Raw genomic sequence first — 26926 nt, forward strand, 5'->3', positions numbered from 1 at the left:
TAATGTTTCTGCTACAGAAAACAAAAGCCATGTTAACTGAGGACATGATAGGCTAAATTGGACAAAATGATGACATTTCAATTCAGAAAAGTGAATTAGCCAGCTTTGGCACAGAGCTAGACTAGAGGACCCAGCAGATCTTTCCTTTGCATGTGAACGAGGCAGATCCGTGCTGTTTAGTTATTGTTTCTCAGGACGTTGCCACACAGAAAGCAACAGTCATGTTTTGGAGAAAGGAATGCATTTTTTCTAACTGGAAAAAACAGTTTTTCATTTTCCAAGGGAAAGCAAATGGGAAAACAGATTTCAGGAGCAGTGGAAAAGCAGAGGATAATCTGAAGAATGCAGTAGAGGAATGAAGAATAGTTACTATCACCCTGAGAATGAAAAAAGGTGGAAAAAAACCTCCCTGAACTGATAAACACGTACATCTTCTCTGTTGAGAGATCTCTGGGCTTTGGATTTCTTAATTTTTGATTTATATAAATTGTTAAGTTTTTCTCTGTTTGCACAAACGTGGGATTACTTCTTAAAAAATCTAGACTTCTTGTGCCATTTCAAGCATTGTTTTTTTCTTGAAAGCAACAAATAAGGAAGGTTGTATGAAAAAATCTAAGAAGATGATGTTGTGTACTAATAAAGATTCTGGGATCAGTCAAGGCATTATATGAACTAGTACCCCACTGCAACTGATGGAATGGCAGCAGTGAAATACTTCATGAAGTTAACTTAGGTAAAGCTTTAACTCCTGTATTCAGTTCCAGTTCCTTCTCCAGGGACAACAAACTAAAGCACTATATTGCCTAATAACGGTATGAATGAACAAAGGAGAAAAGGTAATCAAGCGTGATGCTATAAGGGTTTTCTAAACAAGCTCTGAGATGAAAATCTTAAGACTTGTGAATTATAAAGAGTGGAGGAAGGAAGTACTTACAGCTACAAAGTGTACAGTACAGCCTGTGACTCGGACGCCAGCTTCTAACACCAATTTGTGGGCATTTGCTCCCTTGAAAGAAGGCAGCAGGGATGGGTGGATGTTCAATATTTTTCCTAGAAAAGAGTAAGTGAGGTCATTGCCTTTCAGCATTCAGACTTATCAGAGTGTTCAAAGTAGCAATAATCAACAGAGCAACAATATACATCTGTGAAAAAGATTTTTCTAAGCATTAACTGACTTTTGCATACGCTATTTTTGATGTTACTGACAGATAACCAGCTCAAAGCATGTCAGAATGCCTCGCCATTTCAATAAATCAAAGACAGCAATCAGGTACAATTAACTCCATGGCTAAAGCATATTTCTCCAGTGACTATATAGGATTTTTTTTTTTTTTTTAAAAAAAACAAAACATTGTCCTTTCCCTTTATATCTCGTTCTTCTCTTCTTTCCTCACAAGCACAATCCTCTTTCTTATGAACTCAATACCCTCAAGAAACTTGGCGTGGTTTCAGATGATGTAACAGCCTCCTATGACAAGGCAAAAATTCTTTAGCTCGGGCTTTTCCTCCACACCTGTTTAGGTTTAATGAAAGACAACAGCTGTTCAAAGAGGAGTCCTTCGCTCTGCCCTTTGGACAAGCACCTGTCCACCACTTCTACTTTCCATGCGGAAAGTTGGCCAGGAGATCCCGAAATGGGTAATATAACCTTTAATGCTCGGCCAGGTGGGGCCGGTTAGAGCCCCGGGAAGCCTGCACCTTACATCTTCCTTAAAAGAGAAAGCCGATGCCTTAGCTCCTACCTAGCTGTACAGCAGGAGACAGTGGCTATCCATGACCTCAGGGTCTCACCATTCGAGCAAAGCCACAGTTAAACCATCAGAACACTTTCTTTCTTCTGGCACGCTTTCCCTGCCTGCTCCTAACATGCCTGTGACAACTTGTCCTGCCAACGCTGGGCCAGAGGGAAGTCAAAAGGTGCTTAGCAGCGCTGCATCTTCTCTTAGATTCAGTACAAACCCTCGCAAGATAAAAAAGAAAATGACCATCAGCACTATTTATATCGCAGTGTGCTACGCTCACGCTGTCTCTCCATGCCTCCTGCTTAGGCAGGCTGTATGTCATCAGGATTCACTGAACACCACCGAAATGCCAAGCAGTAAGGCTGAGCTGGCATATGCTGGCGGAGGCAGCAGTGTACTGAAATAGACTCATATGATTCTGTAATGTGAAGTGAAGGCCATTTCGGGCAGTGCAATACAAAACCTGCACTCCCACTGCAAGAACTCACGCAGGTTTTGACCTGCAAAACCTAGAGGCAAATTTATTGACCGATCTGGCTTTGTATCTCAAAAATATGCAGTTTTAAGCATCAGCGCCTCTCTGCTCGCTGCTTGAGCAAAAAAGTACTGAGGACTGTGAGCTGCAAATAATTCTCTCTGTTTCTGTTGGAGTTTCCTCCGTTTCTCCTTTCAGAAACTGCTCTAAAGGAAAGCAGCTTTCTGTTTGTTTATTCCTTTTTATCTGCCCTTTCTGTTAGAATTCACAGCTAACATTCCAGGGCCATTAAGTAAGAAGAGGAGTTTCACAACTAACTTTATGCTCTGTGTCCTTGTAACTGCTGGAGAAAGGAAAGGCAACAGCTTCCGAGCAGCAACAAAAATCAACTGTTCCTGGAAAACTTAGAGTAGCCAGTGCATAGGCACGGCAAGGTCTGAGTTTTACAGAGACTGCTCTTAACTGGCACAGACACATAAGCTGAACTGAGTGTCTGAGCTCATATCTAGGCCCTAACTGATGGATACAGTCTTGGTCAGAGCTCAGGTAGGTGTCTGTTTTCCACCTCAGTTCAGTGCTGGATATTTTAAAAAAATGAATTAACCAGTGCAGACGTCCTGTACTGAAGAGTCTTTACTTTTGCCCTCAGGCTACTCCGAAACGTAATACAAGTCCTGCACTGTGCAGGGCGATCATCAGCGCTGGAAGTGTCCTGTCGCTATACATCTCATGTAGTGAGGGATTTCTCTCTCCTAACTACAGCTGTCTACAACACAGACATTTACTGCTAGGTCTTCTGGACCCAGTAACGAAGAGAAACAAAATTCATGTGACTTATGTTAGTTGACAGCTTTAGCACAAAATGAATTGCCTCCTAGGAACGCCTCTTTTGCTCTACTGATCTTAAAGAGAGGTTTGACAAGTAGTTCAGGGGTAAAAGGTCTGTGTCATGGACACACCCAGAGCAACACAAAAGTCACCATGTGAACAATAAAAGTTGCCTGAAGAGCTGTAATGCATAGGCTGGCCAGCCCCTGTGTGGTGTGAGCAGGAACTAGTTTAAGTAACTGTGACTGAACCCAAAGTAGAGCAAAGAGTGAGAGAGGCAGCTGCCCCTGCGTGATTCAGGACTCCCTGAAAGGAACAAAGAGATAAGAAAAGGAATGTAACAGCTCGGGGAGGGAGAGCGACCACTGAGGTAGGCAGAGGTGTTATCAGCAGTTATCAAAGAACTGGCAAAATTGTAAAAGATGACCAGAATGGAGACACTGTGAACACCTCAGACAAACAAGAGCCGCCCCCAGACTCACACAGCTCCTGGGATATCTCACCAAATTGGTAAGACCTCATTACCAGGAACTGCACGTCACTGCCTAGCTCTGCAGTTTAACCTGCAGCCAAAGAAACTCATCTGTTAGAGGAAGGCTGAACACTCGCCACCCCTTACTGCTTAGGCAACAACTTGGCCAACACCTCATGTTTGCAGAGGTCTGAAGTTTTACAGCCTTACTTTACAAAGATTTTCTAATAAATCAAAGCCCACAAGGAGCTTCATTTGCACTTGGCTTCCTCAAGCTTCTGTGGAAATGACAAAGAGACTTTCTTTCAACCCTTTCCTTACCAGATGGGAAAAGTCTAGTTTCCTGCAAACACAGAATTGATACCGTCCCTTTTCTATATATTCTTTTTTTTTCCTGAGGATAATATATAAAATTATTATTTTTTAAATTCATATATAAATACACTGTGCTTACCTTCCCATTTCTTGACAAAAGGACCTGACAGTATTCGCATAAACCCAGCAAGGCAGATCAGTTCAACTGAGAATTCTTCCAGGACTTTGTCAACTGCACTGTCAAATGCAGTGCGACTTTCATACAATTTATGGTCGATAACCTGTGACAATCCGAAAGAGGAACAAACATGGGCCGGGGTTAGTTTAACCTAAAACCCCTCAGAACAGAATGAAATGGTGCTTTGGAGTAATAAGCAAAAAACAAGTAGATCTCCACACATGGCTACAGCTGGGTGCACATACACAGCAAGAAGAGCGCTTCAAAATGCATACAGCTAACAAACAAATAACCAGTTTTTATTCCTATTAGCATGGAGCAGAAAAACAGTTTCATTTTACTAGGCCCACAGTTGTAGGCCCCAGCATTTGGACACAGTTGAACAAACTACAAATGTAGGCCATTAAGAAAATGTAAAGTCTTTGAATGATTTCAACTTAAAATGTGATTAATTTTAAGCACTTAGTTTTTTGTGTTACTTAACTTAAAACATTCATTGTCTTTTAAATAAAACTCCCTCTTAATCCCTACAAGATTTACCATGTCAACACATTCAAATATCTCAAAGTAGTTTTGAAAAAAACAGAACTGGCTAGCTGAAAACGTGGCAGGGGGCACTACGAATAGAGCCTAGATCAACACTGGGCCAAACTCTGCTACAAATTACGAGTAAGAACTGGTAAAGCGTGTACAACTCAGTGCCTCTATTCTGCCGCTCACTTTCCATCTTAACCACTTGAGACCATTGGCCCTCCAAGGTATTTTTCCCCTCATTATGTGTGTGTCCTTCACCTGCATATCACGGACATATTTGACTTGTGATCTGTTTATACTCCCAAACAGGAGACAGCAGTGCAAACAACCAGATCCTGCTACTATTCGAGTTAACAGTAAAGCGTGCCTTGGGGCCAAATCGTCCATATCACCTGTAGTTATCAGTGTAAAGTGACTGTAAAATGCTAAGTCAGAACAGTATCATTTAACATCCTTAATGCACATGGTTACAGAAAGGGCAAAGCCAGGCAACAGTGGATCCAGTAACTTTAAGGGAAACACAGTGTGCTTTGAATGAACCCTGAAGAGCCTGGAGCAATGCCCAGGGAATCAGGGGAAGGTCTCACTGAGTTTGACCTCTTAATTTCTTTCAAATGAGCTACCATGCCTGTTTAGCATCTAATTCTAAATATAAGTTCAGATAAAATACCTTGTTACTTTAGTGCAAATGTACTACACTTAAATAAATGGCAAAGTTTCAACTGTAGAAGATTTGCACTGGTTTAATATAATGACCATTCCCAATACCATCAGGATTACTAGTAAATAGGAAACAGAAAAAAAGGAAGTAATTTGCTTCCCATGTTAGGTCATTTGCCCAAGGGCACAAAGTTTATGACAGAACAAAAAATAAAGCACTAAGACTTTTCTTGAAATCATCTTTTACCCCACTAAAAGTCATTACTTCACAGTACCTTTCTACTGTAGTCAGAGTTAATGAAGGTTAACTTAAAAAAGATGAGAAATACTTACCTTTGTAGGAATACCAGCTCTTTCAGCTTTCCTTAACCCTTCCACACCAGCTTTGTTAGAAACAACAAGAACTATTTGTGCGAAACTGGTGGGTTTCTTTGTGCTATTTATCAGGGCTTCCAGGTTTGTGCCTGAGTGAAAAAATAATTCATGAATATCAAACCGTTCCTGGGGAATAAATACAGTTAACAGCTAGAAGAGGTTTTAAATAAGCAGCAGTGTGGGTGAGACCCAATCCAAAAGACACTGATGTTAACAATAATCCTTTATTCGTTGACCTTACTGGGAAATGAATTTGACACCTGGAGTCTACAGGGCTTTTACTAGCAATTAAGTATGTAAACTGTAGTTTCTGGAATTGGAATGATGGTTTATTTCTTAATAAGTAAGAATGCTGGAAACCCTGGAGGTGACTATGGGGCAAGAAGACACTGATCTGATTGTAAAATAAAGCTGCTGCCCCAACAGTGCAACACACACTGGTTGTTTGAACCTAAAGACAGGCAGAAATTGGTAGATAAAATGAATACATGCAATTTATAGCCAGTTTGCAGCAGAGGGTAAAGATCATTCTATTTCTGATTGAAAATACTCCTAGGGCAAAATCTATTCTGCCTGGTACTGAGCACCAAAAGCCTGTCAGAAGCCTAGCAAAGTTGCTGTGGAGACTTGCAAGGACTTCGAGAGATTTTGATTCTGAGTTGAAGGTCCTTTTTCAATAGTCTGTTTTTACCCTGCAGTAAAGAATATAAACTCTCACCTGTTCCAGAGATAAGGACAGCAACCTTCACTTTGTTTGTTTGGATTTTGCCTTGGATATGACTGTGCACAGACAGTGACCTATTTGCTCGCAAGGCTTCAAGCAGATTGTGGACTTTAACATGGGCAGAGCCTGAACACAGAAAAAAAAAAAAAAAGAAAAGATAAATAAAGGGAGAAGCAGAGAGGAGAAAAGTACTAGTGAAAAGAGACTAGCGGCACTGCTTTACTTCTCAATATTTATTTATAGTGCTGGTGACATCTGACATTGCTAAGCACATGTTCTGTAGACCAAGACAGAAGTCATGAGGACTGTCATTTTAATATCCCATGCACAAAAGCCATAGAGGTCCCAATTAATAGTTTTTCAGCTAAATTCCATGGAGACTCACCAGCTAAGTAATTTAGTTCTTCATTTTTTTTCAAGGAAAATAAAAATCTAGTAACCTTTTTGTAGGGAGACAACCCTCCCAATCAGCCAGGCTGCCTCGTGTTTCTGGATGTCCTTGAGGACCTGCTGAGCCATCTCCTTCTGAACGACCAAGACGGCACCGATCCCACAATTAAATGTCCGAGTCATTTCCTCCTCAGAGAGGTTCCCTTCTTTATGGAGCCAACAAAATATTTCAGGAATCTTCCAGCTAAGAGCATCTAAAGAGATTTGAAAATACAAATGAAGAGAGGAAGCCACTATCTATGCACAAAAACCTAAAATTATTTAGAGTACTGAAAGGCAAAATCTGGATGTAAAGCACAGACTAAGTCCCACAACGACATTAGCTTGAGTGAAATCAGCTTCCATGCAGGGAAATGGGATGTTTTTTCCTTCCTTACTGAACAAGGCTTGGGAATAGAAAAAAGTGTCACTCAGGGAGGAAATTAATCACATCGCTCCACTGCAAACCATTAACGAGTAATTAAAAATAGGCTCTAACGCAGTATTTGGAAAATCCTCTTCTTGAGGGTGACAACCCTGCTTCTAGAAAAACTATTGTACGAGAACAATAGCTATAAAAACTGGTGCAAGCCTCACACTTCCCTCAGATCCAAAAAGGTAAAGGTGATTTACAGCATCACAAGAAATGCTTCTGGATTAGCCATTGTAATGGAACTTCAAAAACAGTAGGTTTCTTGCTTCATGTTATATTTAGTGACAAGTGGAAGGATGATTTACGTACAGTTCTGGAGTACAGAATTCAACTGTAGTTCCCTTGTCTTCTTCTACAACCCAACTGAACACTGCATAACCTATAATAAGTCATTTACCTTTTCATACTTTGCTTCCCTGTATGAAGTGAAATACTATTTCTAGCATACCTGAAATGAGGATTAATTGAAGCTTGCTGAATAGCAGGAGATCCACCTGAGCCAGTAACCATACCTGAATGCCAATCCAAAGCTTCATGAACGTCATTTAATTATCAGTAATTTTGCAGATTATTGAAAATGGTGACAATTCACTTCGGGTTGCTTTTAAACTTGTTTTAGTTGTTAAAGTATGGATAGAGCTCTTAAGAAAGCCAATCCAGGGACGGGAATTCAGCAGACAGAAGTCCTAAGACTACAACGTGTTTTGACTGGCTTTAGCAACAAAGAGAAAGCAAACTGATTTCTAGACAGTGCAAGTCAGTTGATACAGTCCCATGTACACAGGCTTCCACATTGATCCATATTAACATGCAGATATTTCTACAGCTTTTCTTTTTATCTCACCTAAAACGACACCACAGGACTCTGGGAGAACTCTGGGGATGTTTTCCAGCAAGCCTCCTCCAGTGATGTGGGCATAGGCTTTCACATGGCCTGAGCGAAGGACAGGCAGCAAAGTCTTGCTGTAGATCTTAGTTGGGGTTAACAAGAGATCTCCTGTAGATGAAAGAAGATGAAATAAGACCAGTTACAGAGCAGAAAGAAATGTTAATCAATATGAAATTGTGGGAATCTCCAAGTAGTAATTTGCTGGATACTAGTGAGCATTATATTACAGAGAAAAACACAATGTCTACTACTTTTAGCATACAATTAGTTATTTATCTCCCACCCTTAATTTCTTTCCTGCATATGTAATTCACCAGGGGAAAAAAAAAAAAAAAAAGATGAGAAAATGTTTGAGAATGGAGTAATTTTTTCAGTGCTTTAGAAAAGTTATAAGTAAAGGCACAGACAAAACAATAGTGTGCATTTGCCTGTTGAGAAGTTCAAGCAAAGAAACTGCATTACAAACGGTACCTAATGTCTGATCACCAGAGGCGCCAACTGGAGAAGAGAAGTCTAATGATGACTTTTCAACAATCTTCCTTACAAGGCTGTACCCATTGCTGTGAACCCCAGAAGAAGCTACTCCAATAACCACGTCTCCATCAGCAATTCTCTCCAACTGGGGCAGCATCTGCCCTCGCTCTACTGCACCGACGGCAAAGCCTGCTAGGTCATACTCTCCAGGTGGATACATGCCTGGCATTTCAGCAGTTTCTCCTCCTGTGAGAATGAAAAAAAACGTGAAGGGGCTGTTGGAAAACACTGGGACCAGCACACATGCAGTTTTTAAAGTTTTAAACTCATAAGGCATTAATGGATGGAGTTTTTTTTAGTTAGACAAACAAACATTAAAAGTAATTAAAAACACATTTCTCACAGGCCTTCCAATTGAGCAAGCAATAGCAAATTGGGAATGAGCATTTCCTCCCTCACTGTGACAACGAGTATCACATTGCTGTGCATTCACATTTTAAAATCAAAGCACATGGTTAGTGCTTCATATCTCCAAATTCCTGCCAGGTTTAACATTCTCCCGTAAAAACTTACAAGAAACTCATTAAAGAACCTCAAAGGCGTTATATAGCTATTAGTTTCACGTGCCTCCATAAAGATTGTGTATATATTACTCTTCTGTCCCACAACCCGGGCATTATTATCAACACAGCTCTAAAGATGTAAGGATTACAGACTGTTTTGGGAGAACACCTCTAAAAGCGAGCCTTTCCTAGCTACCCATGTCGCTGAAAGAATTGTCTAGGTCATTCTACTATATCCCGATTACTACAACATCATTGTGTTTTGTCCTGAAAACCATATTTTGTCTGGCTGACCTCATTCAGGATGCAGTTTGAAAAGGTAATTTTCCAAGCTTGCATAAAAATGCGTAACAATGCTCAGACAGCACTCTCTCTCTGCATGCACCAGCACTGGCTCCCTTAGTGCCCTTCAGGTATAAGTTGATGGTCTTCACTGTTCTGCTTGTCATGTCTCATTCAGTCTAACAAGATGAAATTGCTATGTTTAATACATGAAATGAGCGTTTACTGCTCACTCTGAAGTTTTTTGAACAGCCATCTTCACACTATTACCTCATATTCCCAAGGACCTGGTGATAAGGTGAGGGGAAATGACCTCAAGTTGCACCAGGGGCGGTTTAGGTTGGGTATTAGGAGAAATTTCTTTACTGAAAGGGTTGTGTGGCTGCCCAGGGAAGTAGTTGAGTCACCATCCCTGGAGATCTTCAAGGAACGTGTAGAGATAGAACTCGGTAGCATGGTTTAGTGGTGGACTTGTCAGTGCTAGTTTAAAGGTTGCACTAGCTGATCTCAGAGGTCTTTTCCAACCGGAATGATTCTGTGATTCTATACTGGGAAGGAACTCTCCCCAGCTATCCTCAACGCCATGTCATTATTCTTTTTCAAACCTTTCCACTGGTTATGATGTCTACAAGGAGATGACTTTGACAATGATCAAGTTGCCATTATACCATGACATCCACCTAACATGTTGACAAGTACTGTCTTGTTTTTTCTATACTTCTGCTCAGTCCTTGACTGCTGCTCAGTGCTAGATTCTCTGAAACCTTTTCCAGGTTTCTACACTACACTGCTATGACCAACTTTAAAATCAAAGTACATGCTGAGAAGTGTCATTTGCTTAGATATATTTGTTTAAAAACATATTTAATAACATTTGTGCAAAACCAAGCTTTTAGATATGTCCTTCAGTACTGCACTATTTAGTGGTGTGATGAGCTTAAGGTGTTTAAGCTGAATATTCAGCTACTGCAGAAATACAAGGTAAGAATTCAGGAACATGTTATAAACAAGACTTTTATGAGGTGATACTGTACAGAGAGATCGACATGCTACGTGCATGCACACTAAAAAGAATGTGTTAAGCTGGAGCCCAAACTGAAATTTATTTTAATGATCCAGGCTACAGAAAAGCGTTTCTGCTTTGGATTCAATTACTGCATCCTCTCTGTCCCTTCTGAGAGTGCCATAAATTTTGGGAAGCAAGTAACGGCTGTTTTCTTTATGAGTTCCAACTTATTTTTATATTAGCACAAAAAGGATATTCACCAACCCAGTTACAATTTTGAGGTATTATTTTATGGTATTATTTTACAAGTGAACAGCACCCTTTGTAGTTTTAAAGTCTTCCAATTGGAAATAAAATCTTCAAATTTCAGTACGTAATTTCATTGTAAGATTTCACCTAACGTACTTATGCTGAAGCATGAATGGTTTGATTATATTTGATAAACTGAGAGAATACTAAGACAAACATAAAACTGGCAAACAGTTCATGCAGAAAAAAATATAAAACAGAACATAAATAGCCCCTTGTTCAAAGCATGTAAACTCCTTTAAAGTAAAATACTCTCATTTAGAACACACTTTTGTTGCCAACTTTTTTAAAGGAGTCAAAAAAAAAGGAAAGTTGTACTATTACCAATTATCAAGTGGTACATAAAGTAAGATAACTTTATCTGTCACTTTTATTCTCAAATCAAAAGCCTTTTTTGAAAAATCATGATAATTCTCCAAGTAGTTTTTTATAAAAAGAGAAAAGAAAACTATACAAGGAAATGTAACTTTCTGGGTTTCATTGCATTAAAATTTAACCGTGTGTTGTATTCCTTTTATAAACTAAAGGTTTATGCAAAACAATGTCTTTTTCACTGACCTACAAATATTTTTAGAGTTGAACAGTTTTAAAGTTGTATTTTTTAAGAATTGAAATCTTATATTATTTTCATGGATTACTGTATAACAGAATACACATATAATTTGTTAGTAAAATGTACTATGTGCTTTTATTGTAGGGCTGAAAAGGGAAATGCTTAAATTTGAGTCTTAACAGCTTCAAATATAAATCTTCAATAAGTCCTCAATAGACAAGTAGTTTTGTTAGTACTATAACTAACGAAACTTTTTTTTGTTTTGTTTTTCTGTCTTGTGGTTAACTTCTGTGTCCTAAGAGCTGAGCTCCAGCTGAAGCTTTTCCTACATTGATATGAGTATTTTTCTGGCTTTTGAGTTTTATGAGACTTGTGGGCATAAAATGCCTGTGAGATCTCTACCCTTCCTGACAGATTTGGTTAAAATCAGCCAAGAGGTTCAAAGGATAATGTGTACACACACAGGGACACGTGTATGCACAGCAACACACACAAATCTTGTTTCAAGGAAAACTTCAGGATTTCCTTTAGGATAAAGGATAAAAACCCCACAAACCTAGCTGGCACGTTTTCAAAATCTACTTGAAAAATACAAAGTATTAAAAGACATGAATTGTTAGATTTTTTAGGTAGTAGTTATAGTTGCAAAGTTAAATGAAAAGATACAAATAAAAAAAAATATATGCAACTTCCTGAGCTAATGGCAACATTTGTAAAGTACTGTCTCCTTCCAGTGGGCAGAGATCATGTTTTCTGAAAGCAAGGACATGTGAACCTTTTTTTTCCACACCTCTGAGATTCTTTAATAGAGTTAGAAAACAACCACATTAAAGCAATTATAAAGAGATTGCATATGACCTTTCACACCCTTTAAAGAAAAACTGTGTTCATACCCAAAAGAGCACATCCTGCCTTTTTGCATGCTTCAGCTATTCCTGCAATGACCCCCTGAGCCACTTCAACGTCAAGTTTACCACAGGCAAAATAGTCAAGGAAGAAGAGGGGCTCTGCTCCTTGAGCCAGGATGTCATTGACACACATAGCAACCAGGTCTTGACCTATAGTGTCATGTTTCTTACACACTTGTGCAATCTGCAAAACACAGCAAGAGAACCTGTTTGTTAGCTTACAGAAACTGAAACACAAGCAGAGTCTGCAATGGAAGGGGATCAAAACCATGCTGTTCCTCTAGATGCTTTTTGAGGAGCAGCTCCAGTTATTATCCTTTCTGTGAGCCTCTCCTAAAATTTTATTTTAGGAATTGTTACTTTCTCAGTTGGCAAGTACAAAACAAACTTCACAGAAGGGGACTGAACTGGAAAGGGTTTCATTGCAGTTTGCATTTACACAATAGCAACCGTGTAATTGAATGTTTTCCCCATGAGTAACCTTTTTGAGGATGGCGATTCTACCTCAATGAAATGGTGTACTGGCTATGCACTTAATACTAAAAATGAGCAATTTTAAGCATCTGTTCAAATAAGGCTATTTACATGCTGAAAGTTAAATGCATATTAAATTATTTTACGTGAAGGAGGGCAATTTCATTTTTCATTCCCTTTTTAGAAATACAAATAAGTATTTCTAAACATAACTTGTATTTTATGATAAAACATGGACAGTGGTGTGATTAAGCAGTTTCCCCTTTGTACTGTTTTCCTTGTTTTACATGGATTTTCACATTACCTTAAGTTTTGTGCCAACACCATCAGTTCCAGATACCAGGATAGGATCTTTGTAACCAGCTGCTTTCAAATCAAAGAGGCCAGCAAATCCTCCAAGCTCTGCATTGCAGCCTGCCAGGCAGAAGAAACAGGAGAAAATACTAAACTTTTACTTTCATGGGTTTCTCCAGGATCTCCAACACGTTAGCTAATTCTCTCTGTAATCTCTCAACATGACTGTGTTGTCACCAGGAGACTTTCCTCTGACATTTACAGCCTCTTCACAAAGACACAGAAGCTCCTAATCCTCTTAAATTTGCTTTGTTGTTGTTGTTGTTTTTTTTTCTTTTTACTTATTATTTGAAGCTAAAAATACAAAACTTTGTGACTGAACATTCAATAATTACTGAGACTGATATATATCACCCTTGCATTTAGCATTTTTCTGAAAAACAGAAAAGGAATTGTAGGAACAGTTTGAAGCCCACTGCTTTCTAGGAATGGATAACTAGGCATTTTCCCAATGGAAATCCTCTCTCTTGTTGTTACTACTACTGCTTACAGTCCTTGTTGCTAAGAGTGGTTATAATACGGTAAGTGTGGTCATCTTAAAACTGAGCTTGATTAAATACTAAGAGTGAAACAAATATGACTGGAAATACACTGCCAAGAAACGTCTTGTTGCACGTGTGTGTATCTCTATATATTTTTCTCTTATAAGCCTCTTTGCTATGAACTGACTGAAACAGGAATAAAGGATACAACTCTTACCTGACCTTGATGTGGCTGCAGCTAGGGGTTTAATTTTCTGAACCAAAGTATTCCCTGCTGCGATGTCTACCCCACTGTTTTTGTAAGTCAGGCCTCTGAAAGATTGTTAAAAAACATTATGGCAATTTATTTCTAAATACACAAATACATTTAAAAATAATATTTACTTCTTTATATCATTGCCTCACTAAGGAGATTAACCATTCAGAATCCTATTCTGCTGTCAATGAAGTTTTTCAAGTTCTGTCTCTGTTCTCCTACATGTAGATTAACTTTGATCATATCAAATGATTTCTAAGTATTGCAGTATTCATGTCAGGCAGGCTCAATGACTCAAAGGTTAATCTTTTTCCTGTTTGGAACCTGACCTCACACATATACCTGAAGACAGGGAGTATCATACCAAAGGTACAAAATTTCATGGATTTGCACCACAGACTGTTTGCCATAAGCAAACATAAGCAGTATTCAAATATTTCCAGATATACTGAAGACAGCATCAGAGCATAAATACCATATGATATCTAGTCATATACAATGATAAAAAACAAACAAAAAAGCAACAACAACAATATAAATGGATCAGATTTTGTAGGGTTTGAAGCCCTGGGCTGGATGCTGACACATCAGTAGTATTGTTCCTATGGTCAAAACAAAATGTATAAAAAAAGCAGTGCTAAAACAGAACACCTCAGCACCTTACAGGATAAAACTCAAGATAGCTTTTCAAAATCAAAGTATCAAGTAAATCAATATTCCTCTGTGACACTTCGAGAGTTTAACAACTGCAGCTTAAAAGTTGTCTCTCCTTATAACCTTGAATGATACCACCACAAAACCAACTGCAACTTTTTTTTTTTTTTTTTACATGCAACTTGTCTGTTCCCCTATTCACAGGGTGACCTTTTTATTTTGGAGACCATGAGATTAATTACTTTTAATTACAGGTACGATGAAACAAGAGCTGTGCTATCAGGAAAATACAAAGGTATCTGCACACACATTATATCACTGCTCAAAAATTTGCAAGAGGAAAATAATTACAAGCAGCAGTAGTTCAGCCTGTGAATAAGACTCAACGAAATCTTACCCTGCAATAACAAGTGACCAGAGCCAGCCCCTTTCAGTCTGAAAATAATCAATACTTGACATACTTTCACCTTATTTTAAAAACATGCTATCTACTTTGATTCTTTAAAAGGAGAGTATTTTTCTGTTGTGTTTTTTTTTTTCTTAAATAAATATTTTGGATATTTCCACAGAGGGAAATGCATAGGACTTAATCCTGCCAAGCTGTCAGGAGAAGGTGCCTCCCCAGCTTTACAGAGCCAACCGTCAACCTTCCTGAACTGTGCACAACATGGCCCTGGCCGATGAACTCAGTGCTTTAGAGAACTATTCATTAAAGTATGCTAGTATCCTCGTCTCACACAATGGCAATACAATTACTTATCTTCACATAAATTTCTCAAGAGATGCACAGTACTTGAAAAAGAAGACCAGATAGGAACACCCTTGTTCATTTAGTAAATTTATTGATTATAATTTTACAATAAACTAATCAGTATACACTGTTAGCAAAAATTAAAAACTTACTAGTATGCTTCATAGACTACAAAATAACCGATTATCAAAAATTACGTTTTGAGCTAATTGAAGAATAGACAGGCAGACAGGCTTTATATCAGGTAAAAATGTGTATAAAATCTTGCAGGAAATTCTCAATAACATCAGAGACACAGTAGAACACGCTGCTTTAAAAAAATATGCTCTCTCAAGACCGTTAAACCAAATACTGTGAAAATAAAAGGAATAATAATAAAAAAGAGTTATAAATTCTACCCAGGTTTTTGAAGGCTATTGTATTATGCATATCTCAACAAGGTAGGTGATTCAAGACCATTTTACTGTTCCTAAAGACTCTAAAATGAACCAATAAAATAGTTCCAACTTTGTTCACACATACATTTCATGATACTAACGTTAGCCTTTTGGACAACAAATTTAGAGCAAAAGCTATGGTTCAGAGTCTAAGAAACAGAAGTTCACCTTTCATAAAGCAGTCATAGCACAGACAGCACAAGTTACTTGTGCTTGCCACTGCAGCTTAATCCAGACTTGGGAAATTAAGTGCATGGATCAAAGAGTTAACAAAAAGCCTGTTCCTTCCTTGGCTGGTCCTGCTTAGACTGCTCACAGGGATGCCAGTTAAAACTTGTCTAGAGTTATGCATAATCAACATCAGTTTATTAATGTAAACTAGTAATGTCCCTAGTTCTTTTTTACGCCAGTTATTTCCATTTCAAGTATTTCAGATATCTACCTGGATTGACTCAGGAAAGCTATAGCCCGATAACCAATGTCCTTTCTATAAATGGCACCCTTGAAATTTATGGCTGCTACTCCCTTGTTGGCTTCTTGCAGTGCTGTCATTAGATCCTCTTTAATAGCAGTTACTGTAAGGACTCTTCCTCCACTAGTCACCACTTTGCCATCCTTCAGGGCTGTGCCTGCATGGAACACCTCCAGTCCTAGTTCTTTAGCCTTAGAAAGTCCTGTGTTTGTTGTTCAATAAAATAAATGCAGAAGAAAATGAGTTCATTAGAACATTTCTCTATTATACTTCAAATACATCAATATTCAGCACTTACTGACTGCCTAGAAACCACAAACAAATTCACTGTGATTATTCTGAGAAATAAGAATAAATTTTTTAAAACTACATTTTGTTGATAGATGAGTCTGCTGCTTGTATGCTCAGAGACAGAAAGGTATTTAGCTGAAACATCTGCATACAGCATTTAATTGCAGATAGATTTTATACTTCACTGACACAGAGACTACAAAACATATCAGCATCAACGTCTTGTAAGAATCAGTAATTTTCCCAGAAGCACTTAACAGTAAAACATATTAAAGAAATGCTATAAAACTTTACAATACAGTGTGGAGATTTCTAAATGCTATGGGTGCATTACCAATAATGTTTGATGAGTGAAAATTGAGTGGTCTCTTGCTGACCCATAATCACAGAATCGTAAGTTTCTATGAATCTGGGTTACACTGATTCACCTTCATCTGGCAAAAGAGAGGCTGAAGAGAGGACAGGAGAGGAAGATGACTGCTGCACTTTCTCCTGCTGTATTTACCTGTTATTTCCAAACCCTTGGGATAGGTTCCTGGATATCCTTCACTAGCCATCACCACGGTCACAGCCGCATTGTCTTCAAACCACACTGGCATGGAACTAGACAACTTTTTATTGATAACTGCTTGCATAACTTCATACAAATCACTTTTCAACAGTGGAAGAATTACCTACAAAAACATAGATTTAAGAAACTGAAGAAAACAACATAACATTTTTACATTTTCTTCACTGAGCTTTTCAAAATAATACTGCAACAGTAAATGAAAATACTATTTTTTGCGGTATTTTCACACATATATACATGTTGTGCATAATCTATGTACCTTTAAAAACTCTCTTCCTTGAAGATAGTTTCTATGAGTAAAAGAACTACATTTTCGCCTTTTGGCAGAGGCCTAAAAACCCTACTGTGTTCTGAAGAACAGAAATGAAGAGTCACGGAGTGGGGAAAGAATGTGTTTGCTTCTTTAATAAAGTTAAAAAAAAATCCCATTCCATTCTGGAAAAGATAGGAAAGCACTGAGTTCCACCCAAGCTTACCCCTGTAACACCCACATTTAAGTATATATAATGTGTTGATATCTGGAATAGAACAAGTTCATAACAGACTTTCTGTCTTGAATAAACAAACCAAATATTTTAAGTCTCAGAGCAACTGGCAGATTATTCATCTGAAAGTTAGTTAAGAATAATGGTAGACGGTATCAGAATTCTCTCCTCCCCTACTGATAAACTGTCATCTACCGACACTCACCTGACATTCTGGGTCACCGAATCTGCAGTTAAACTCTAGAACTTTAGGTCCATCCTTGGTAAGCATTAACCCAGCATAAAGCACACCTAGAATAAAAATATACAAAAATCTATCTGAGCAACTGTATAGGTCATTTGTTTTGAATCTACTCATGGCAGTGCTAAACAGGAAAACATATTCAATGTTCATTTAAAGCTAGAATGTTAATACTTTTCAACTGTTGTTTTTTCTGCTCTTTCTCATTTGACAATTATCAACCATTAACGAAAAGATATCCATTATTTTCAATGGACTTTAAATCAAGCCACTAATGCCAAACAGTTTTCAAATAAATCAAAGCTATCTTCCTTAACCTACAGTGTGAGTTAGGCCTATAAAGAGGACAAAACAAAACTGTCTTTCTCCTTATAATTAGAAAAGCCAACAAACTTTTATGCATACCAAAATAGGGGACACCTTCTTTCCTCATGCCATCAACAGTTTTCTGAAGAACAGTATCTCTTATTTTCAGCAGCAAATCTTTAGAAATCTAATAAAACGGGATTAGAAAGCAGTCATTGTAAAAAGGGAATGCATGATTTTCCTAATGATATGGCTAGCATTTTGAAGAGTCAAGCAGAACACTTGGATGGTCTGTAGCACATTCCAACACATGCTTCAAACAAGGGAAAGCTAGTACTTTTTTCCTCTCTCCTCAGAATACATACTACAGCATTAATACAACAGGTTACATTTCTTCAGGCACGTGGCTCTAGATCTGGATCTGCATGTACCATTAGTCCCATTGGCTTCACTAGAACAAACCAGTTGCACAGACATACTGGCATTCAGACAGGGACTCCCAAAGACAAATCACAGTTGGAAAATACAGGGGTCACTGATTGCATTTTGTACAATAAAACAAACTTATTAGCTTTACAGAGGAACAGAGGATTTTTCTTTAATAAAAAAGAAAAAGAAATGGTCATAGGTGAACAGAAAGCAAATTAAATCCTTTTACAAATAGACTATTTGCAGAACAGAAACAAAACTAACTTGAGCTACAGCAAAGATTCATCATTAGCTTAGCCCAGAGCAAAATAAAAATGTGGTTAAACATGTAGTTCTAATGATGTGTATTCTGTTACACTTAGAATCATAGAATCATTTAGGTTGGAAAAGACCTTCCAGATTATCGAGTCCAACTTTAAAAAAAAAAAAAAAAAAAAAAAAAGATTGCAGAAATAACAAAACTTCCATCTTAATAATTAGAAGTGATTCAGTAGAAATATCCTCCTCTTTAGAGGAACGAATTTATCAAGTTACAGGCTTTAACTGACTACATTCGTTTTAGACAACACTTTCCAGCCACAAGATCCCACTCTCTCCACGTCCTGTTAGTCATGATAGAATTGAAAATTCACAGATACTTTCAGTATCAGAGCTGTACTATGGTTACAATGAGATGTTATCACATTTTTACCTGAGGTGCTGGAGAATAAGCTCCCATTCCTCCAGTGTTAGGGCCTTCATCTCCATCCATTAATCTCTTGTGGTCCTGGGCTGGGGGCATGGGAGCAATTGTGACGCCATCTGTGAAACATAAGCACTAGAAAACAAGGAAAATAATTAAAACACAAGTATAATTTCATTACAATTTCATAAAGTGCAAAAAAAGTGCGAATCTGTTTTATTTTTAGTGTTGCAAAAATGGATATTTAAGAGTACTAAAAATACTGAAAAGGCTGAAAAAAAAACACCTCATGGTGTAGTTACTTCCTCCCTCCCTCTCCTGTTCCCTGCCCTGGAAAGAAAATATTACATCCCTTTCAAAATTTCCTTTTCCTCATTGACAAAACTCCATTTGCTTTTACATTATTTGTAAATTACTTACATACCACACTATTTAGGCTCAGTATCTTCATAATAACATATCTGCTAGCATCTTTTATAATTGGACAATGATATTCACTGTTTGGGCAACTGGTAGCAGTACTCACAAAAACAGGATCATTCAGGTTGGAAAAGACCTCTAAGATCATCTAGTCTAGTCCAACCTCTAAGATCATCTAGTCCAACTTTTATATTTAACATTTTAAAATGCTAATTAAAAGATAACCCAGGATTCCCCTTCAAAACCTCAAAATGCCAGAATGTGAATATATGAAAAACTACGGTCATTTGTGGAAGGTTAATTATTTTGACAGTCAAGGCAAATAGTACTTTTCTTTATTGCTATCAATCATCTCAGGAAAAACAAACAAACAAACAAAACCCTTTAAACTGCATGCTTTTGTTATTGCGTTATATTACAGTAAATCTGCAGGTATTCTAAGGACTACACGTTTTTCACCAGAGAATGGAGATCTGGATAAGCCCTTATCTCCTAACGAGGTCAAGCCAACCAAGAAGGAATAAGGATGACCAAAATTTGCAAGTCTAATTTTTTCATATCAGACAGGAAACCAGATTATGCAAAGACTAGCAACAGTTAGAGATGATCGCTTGCTTTATAAATACCACCACCTCCAAGACGAATGTTCACAATATCCAGTATAAGTCAATTGCAGCTCCAGGACTCGGGAACCTGAGCTGGTACTTGGCTGTTCTACTTTGTGTGATTCCAGTGTCAAGTTCCCATGCCACCTCAAAACCTAGGCTCTAATTCTCCTTTTCTCCTTTACACTCTGCTAATTAAATCAGAATATTTTTTTTTTTAAATGATGGAGCTGTATCATGTTAAAATGAAGGAAATGTTCTCTCTACATCTGCAAAGTAAATCAGCGTTTTCAAAACATTCAACAGCCTTTGGTTCCAGGCCCTTCGTCCCCGGGTGCACTTCCACATTGCAGTATCTCTGGCAATGAAACTGATTAAAGAGTATCCTGCCTGCACCTGTCTGGAGTTGCTTCTTCCTGCGCTCTAAAGGAGTTGCACCTATCCCTCATGATATAGTTCAATATATTCCCTTTATTACTACAGCTGAAAGTCTCCATTCTCCCTTACTCCCAACCTTTCTTCCTTCTCCTGCTCCACGCTTCACCACCCTGTTCCTTGTATTAATTCAAATGGGACTGGACTATAAACCAGACCTCGTAAAATATGCAAGTTGTTGTTGATTTATTTTAAAAAAGGTTGTTAGTTTATAGCCCCATGAACAGGTAACTAGTATAACTGAATCAACAACAAATAGCAATGAAGAGGTAGAAATAAGGAAGAGAAGGAACATCTTACACTGTCTTTGATGCCAGGGAAATCATAACACAGATGTGCGTGCTCAGTTACTCTCAAAATTTTTATGTTTTTATTTTTTCCCCATGGGGAAACAACTGATTACTGCCTGAGCTATTTTTATTTATAATATGAATTATTTTAACAGACTGCAGGAAGTTTGGTTCTTAACACATCTGCCATTAATTAATAAAAATGTATTTATAAACAGGTAACTGCTTCTAATTTAAGTAATAAAACCCTATACGTCCCTGCTATTGGTACTTACATGTTGTTTCCTAAATAACTTGGAACAAGTATAATCTAAAGGTTACAGTGAGACGCACACTTACAGAAACTTCTTCTCCTTCAAGAAGTTCTTCAACAACAACCGTTTCCCCAGCTGTGCCAAAAGTCTTATCCTACATTAAAAAGAAAATCTCTTCAGTTCTGTTTCAGTCATTTTAAAACAGTTAAAATGCAACAAGAAAAACAAATACATCAAGAAAGATGCATTCCCCATCCTGGATAAGTCAGTAGCAATAATAAAATAATTGCTCCTCTTTTCAATTTATCTTTTAACAAATGCAAATTCTATCTTGAATGTTTAAAAATTGCAGATGATACTTAGAGCTTTCTGAGTAATTCCTCGTGCTCTACCTGCTGAGGATTGCACCGATGATGCTGACAGCTATAGCAATGACCGTCAAGTCTGTAATCTGACCTTTTACTTTATAAGATAGTGAAATTATACAGAATGCACTGAAGGGGGGCAATATTTTCACATTCCAATGCAAGGTTTGAACTGACTGTATGTTTACTGAATTAAGAACCACAACAGCACACTGACAAGAAAATTTTATATGTCTGTAAGACTCTTTAACACAGGCTAAGTGTTTTTTTTTTTGCTCAAGACAGAATGAGGGGACCACATGTTATGATTTGTCCAATAACCATACACACACAACAAATTATGAGCGTAGACTGTGTTTTCTGACCCTTGAAATACAACACGTATGACATATAACATCTCCTACAAATCAGCACAGCATTACTGTATTTTAAGAGGCTGTGCTGCAGGCACCAGTTGAGGACCTGACCTGTATAACTTATTTTCCAGCTCTGTGTTCCTAACTGTTCAGATGGAACTGCTCCATTTTGGTTCTCTTCAGATTTTGATGGTCCTAATATGGTCAACTATCTTACCTAAATATATGCTTAACTTGAAATAATTCCACTGGAATTTTACTACACATTTAAGTGCTGTGTGACTGGAATCCTAAAGCTGATGTTGCATGTCAACATACAGCTTAATCACAGTGTTAATATTAGAGCATTGTGGTACCCGTTTCATTATAGCAGTGTCTCAAAAGAAGCAAACAGAAAAAAGGAAAACCGTACTGAAATAAGTGTGGGTCTTCAGTAGGAAGGATTTTGTTTTAGCCTACATAAACTAAGCTGAGAAAGAGTGCTCTGCCTCAAGCAATGATATGATACAGCTTCAAAGCTGTCCAAATAATGGGTAAAATATTTGACTTCTGTTAGCCAAACTCCTATTACATAGAAACAAAAAAGAGCTTCTCTGAGACTTTGACATGGTTAACAACTGATTTTGTGTAAGAACTCTTCCAATCAGTGCATGACATTTCCACTCACCTGCATGATTTCATTAACAGCTTTGCAGGCTTCTTCCTTGTTTGAAGCTACAATTACTCCTTTGCCAGCTGCCAGGCCACTAGCTTTTACAACTAAAGCAGGGAAGTTTGCGCTTTAAAGATAGAGAAGAGAGATCCAAAAGTAAACACTCTATATTCCAAACATATTTTGTAAACATTCTGAACATGCCAGTAGTTGAAAAATCAAAATACTCAGCAGTTTTCCTAGCAACAGTTTTATGTTATTGAGTAACACACACAAAATCTAGACTTCTCTTGATATGCTATGCCTGCAGAGGCTTTCTGCTTCCTGTTTTTTTCACACCATTGAATTTCACTAGTGTACCAAAAGGCTGCTGTTCTTTTAATAATTTAATATTGTATCAATGTTGGGTAAGCTGGATTGTATTCTGATAATTAGATCATTATTTGCTGAGTAAGCTCCCAGTGCAGAATCCATACTCGTGGAGAAAAGAACAAAGAAGACAGACCATACTACGACTATCAGACTGGAAGGTGGGTTTCCATAATAGGCAATCTGAAAAAAAAAAAACCTTCTACCATATTTTCCTGTAAACTGAACACTGAACTTAATTTTCATTAAAAGAGCAATAAATAAGGAACCTTTAAATTATTACTGCAGAGTGATAGTGTCATGTCAGATTATCCTTTAAAACCTTCATGGGTATTGTACTACAGCTAAGAATATTGATACATTAGTAATGATTTGATTGTTTTGGATATCTAGCACACTGTACATGGCTGTAAAAAAAAAAACAAAACAAAAAAACAATCATGAAGGTAGCTTTACCTGTTGATGAAGCTACATGCTGCTTTTGGATCAGTAAAAGACTTCCATCTTGCGGTTGGGATCTCATGACGGTCCAAGAAGGCTTTGGTAAAGCACTTACTGGACTCCAGCTGAGCTGCCTTTGCTGTTGGACCAAAACATCTCACTCCAGCTGCTGTCAAGTCATCAACAATTCCTGAAAATAACAACGCAATTTTTTTTTTCAAATCACCAGATGATTTGTAGTCATGCAGTCCCAATCTAAAGATATACTAATTTGTTGGAACAAATATGTAGGAGTGATAAGCCATGCCTATTTTACCAGATTGGCCTTAGATGTACTTTTCACTCTAACCAGGAGTAAGTAACCCTGAAATATTTAGGGCTGAGAAGATATTTGCACTTGGTAGGATATGATAAGCCTCCCTTGTTTTATTACAGCTTTTGGCCAAATAGTTGATGTTAGTCTTTTATGAAGATAATTCTTGATCATGTAAAAACATAAAACAAATTATCAACATGTTTAGAAAGTTTTTTTAACCAAGTCCCAACTGATTATTATTTCAATAAAAAAGAAAATTCCATAGGAAAACAAAATCCCTAGTCAAGGTTCTTTTATAGAAACACTTTCACACCTCTTTCATTAAACCCAAGAACTTAGAAAGAAATGGAACTGTCAATGATATTTTAACTATTACATTGTTCACAAAATACTTTTTGAATTTAATTTTTGTCATGGCACAGCCCTGAATTTCAGGGAAACCGCCATAGGGAATCTGTTTCTGTTGTTACTGAAGACACTCAGTTGAGTGTCCACACTGTCGAGTGGTGGGAAAAAGATGGGGACTAAAATTTACTTCCTAAAATAAGAAAGCTATGATTTTTAGTTTTCCTTCTCTTACCAGCAGCAAGAGGAACCTCTGGACCAACCACAACCAGCCTGATCTCCTGATCTCTGCAGAACTGGGCAAGTGCAGCATGATTGCTGACTGAAACAGCTGACAAAGATACAAAAGTGTGGTAAGACTTCATTTATTACTCTTGGCACTTGTTTATCACATAACACTAAAGTAGCGTTTTCATAAGTCACACATTCTTGAATGGGAAGTCACTGTGAATCTGGAACAGAGGCATGCACGAATATATAAATAAATTGACTTACAGGTGTACATGTCTACAAAAAATGAACGCACCCTGTAACAAAATACACCACCAAAACCCCAAGCAAAGGCTGTAGTTTGACATGCACTGTAAACACACATTGCTCATGAAGGTGAGAAAAAAAGTTTCAGGTTCCCCTACACCATCACACAGTAAACCATTCTCATCTCTAAAACATCCTGTTTACCAGCATAAGAAGCATCACTAAGCATTCAAATGAAAAACAACTCACCAGAAAAAAAAATATCTCTATCTATCTACATTTCAGCCAGTCTCTTCCCTGATTAGACTGACCATGAAGCTTTACACATGTTCATGCCAGGATGGTGTAGGGGACAGGAACAAGTTCACTGGTGGTAGCATTGCAAATGCTTTCTTTCCTTCTGTAGTGCTGGCTAAAACCTGCTACACTAAACTGTGACCTTACTGAAACAAAACAAAATCTGAATGCTTTTTCTTATATTAAGCTGAACTTAGTATGGGAAGGTACTGTAATTATGGGTAAGTATTTAAGGGTAAGGTTTCTAGGGTGGATATGTTTCTATAAAGAAGCACATAATATGATGATACTTGCAGTGTCAAAGACTGTGTAAACAAAAGAAAAAGCTAGCAAGAAAGACAGTAATGTCAAGTCTCATGATAGAAGATTTACGCAAAGGCAATGCAATTCCGCTGCTTTTATCAAGAATAAATAAAGCCAAGGTCTGCAGGGGACTGGAACGTGAACTCAGAGAGCGAAAATGCTGCAAGCGTAGCCCAGCGTGGACTGGCTGCCTGCACGGGGAGGAGTCTAACACGTCAGAGTACCAATCTGCAAACAGAATAAAGTGCACATCTTCCTTGGAGCTGGAACGCTTTGCTAAGTTTCGCCTGTGAAGTCGTGCTAGTGACCATACTGGCAAGTATGAGAGAAGCTATGCCCCCTCCTTCCAGTTAGTTTCCAGGGAAGTGGAGAGAGAAGGCAGAGGCAGCGATAAAGCATCTTCTGTTAGACACATCCACACAATTTTGCTTCTGCCACCCTGCATGAATAAATTCCCCATTTCCAGAAGAGAAGGCATAAAAGCAATACCTGAAATTTGCATTTTGATTACAGATTTATCCTATTTGGGTGGAGTGGGGCAAATAACAGATTGAACACTAATAAAAATTGCTTTCCTGATAACCATTCAGCAGTTCATTTACTTTGTTATACCAGCATTCTTAAGAAAGAAAAAGCAAAGGCCTTTGATATTTGCGTGCAATTTCTGCCAACTAACTTCTAGCTCACAAAAGAGCAAAAACAAAAGCATAACGCACTTGGCTTTAAAGTATTGATTAACATAAAGGTCAATATTGTCTTTCAGTCTCATGAGGCTGTTGTGAAAGCAGTTCAAGAACAGCAGATCCCAGATGAAGAGAATGGGAGCTCGGGTGGGCAACTGCAGAGGGACAATCCCTGTTCCCTGTGACATCAAGCCACAAGAAATGGAGCAGTGAAAAGAGCGAGCCTGTAAGATAACTGTGCTTTTCATCCAGGCCTTATCTACTAGAGATATGTGCAGTGAATATAGCACAAGACATACATTATGTGGAAATGTCCTTGTAACAAACAGAATGGAATAAGTCACATCGTTAGCACATAATTTTAACTCTAAACACCATTTTCCTCATGATGTAGACTGAAGCAGGACATCTTTGTAGCAGTGTTTTATTTCTCAAAATGACAGCTAGACATGCATTTCAAACCAAGCAGAAGGAACTCAGACCAACATTTGCAAAGCTAGAGATTAAAGTTAAGAGTATTTGTTAGGCGGAGACCTAATATGCAGTTGAAGGAGGTGTCAGGATGCTAAAGTCCATTCACAGACATGCATGTGTGTACCTCAGGATTCAACAAGCTATTCTGTACTCTTCTGGCACCAAATTTGTCCTGCTAATTAAATATAAATCAAATATAAAACTATATTTAGCCACTCAACCTAAATCTATCTATATTGTCAGAAAGGATTACTGACTCAAATTAACCATGAAAACTGTTTTGTAGCTTCGATAGGAGCAAGTTTTTTACAATTAAAGTTTATTCATAGTTTTAAGTTCACCTTTATATGTTTCAGAAATCATCTGAGAACCAGAACTGCAATGCTGATTAAAGGAAATCTCATGAACCATAGGGGAGGATGAACTTTCAGAGCCAAATCTTGATTATACAAAAAACACAGGAACAATGGTAGCAGTTTCACAGACATTGCTGCCCAGGCTTAGACAATATAATAGGGCTTACATACTTCTGAAAATCTGTTTTCCATTTTCTCCACCCAGTAAAAATCTAGGCCCCAGTACTAGGACTAAAATGCCTGAGTAGATAAAACAAATTATTTTCTTTTAATTACAAAATAAATAAAAACAGTCAACCTCTTCACAAATTCTAGATTCTTCCTGCCTCCCAGCTGGCTGAGGATTTCTCCTAAAGCACATGTGAGGCCACTGTCTGGAAAAAAAGAGATTCAGTACATGTGGTTGATTTCATGGAGGTGGTTTAAGCATTAAAAGGAGGTGGTTTGAGCAGGT

The 26926-nt window shown here is 37.8% G+C and overlaps 1 protein-coding gene across 1 annotated transcript in view; it reads right to left on the reverse strand.

Annotated features, from left to right (window-relative positions):
- The window catches only part of GART (phosphoribosylglycinamide formyltransferase, phosphoribosylglycinamide synthetase, phosphoribosylaminoimidazole synthetase), a 30100-nt gene that overhangs the window by 1624 nt on the left and 1550 nt on the right, over nucleotides 1–26926 (reverse strand). Inside the window, exons 2-20 of the mRNA XM_048071536.2 lie at nucleotides 24118–24213; nucleotides 23237–23411; nucleotides 22427–22538; nucleotides 21124–21192; nucleotides 19044–19169; nucleotides 18023–18110; nucleotides 17582–17667; nucleotides 16826–16994; nucleotides 16000–16231; nucleotides 13677–13771; nucleotides 12928–13037; nucleotides 12135–12333; nucleotides 8526–8774; nucleotides 8010–8162; nucleotides 6744–6947; nucleotides 6298–6429; nucleotides 5538–5668; nucleotides 3972–4113; nucleotides 935–1050 (exon numbers count right to left, since the gene is read on the reverse strand). Of these exons, the coding sequence (XP_047927493.2) occupies nucleotides 935–1050; nucleotides 3972–4113; nucleotides 5538–5668; nucleotides 6298–6429; nucleotides 6744–6947; nucleotides 8010–8162; nucleotides 8526–8774; nucleotides 12135–12333; nucleotides 12928–13037; nucleotides 13677–13771; nucleotides 16000–16231; nucleotides 16826–16994; nucleotides 17582–17667; nucleotides 18023–18110; nucleotides 19044–19169; nucleotides 21124–21192; nucleotides 22427–22538; nucleotides 23237–23411; nucleotides 24118–24213 (2684 nt within the window). The remainder of the gene's footprint in view (nucleotides 1–934; nucleotides 1051–3971; nucleotides 4114–5537; nucleotides 5669–6297; nucleotides 6430–6743; nucleotides 6948–8009; nucleotides 8163–8525; nucleotides 8775–12134; nucleotides 12334–12927; nucleotides 13038–13676; nucleotides 13772–15999; nucleotides 16232–16825; nucleotides 16995–17581; nucleotides 17668–18022; nucleotides 18111–19043; nucleotides 19170–21123; nucleotides 21193–22426; nucleotides 22539–23236; nucleotides 23412–24117; nucleotides 24214–26926) is intronic.

This window comes from Anser cygnoides, chromosome 1, assembly GCF_040182565.1.
Source record: "Anser cygnoides isolate HZ-2024a breed goose chromosome 1, Taihu_goose_T2T_genome, whole genome shotgun sequence".
NCBI classification, from domain to species: domain Eukaryota; kingdom Metazoa; phylum Chordata; class Aves; order Anseriformes; family Anatidae; genus Anser; species Anser cygnoides.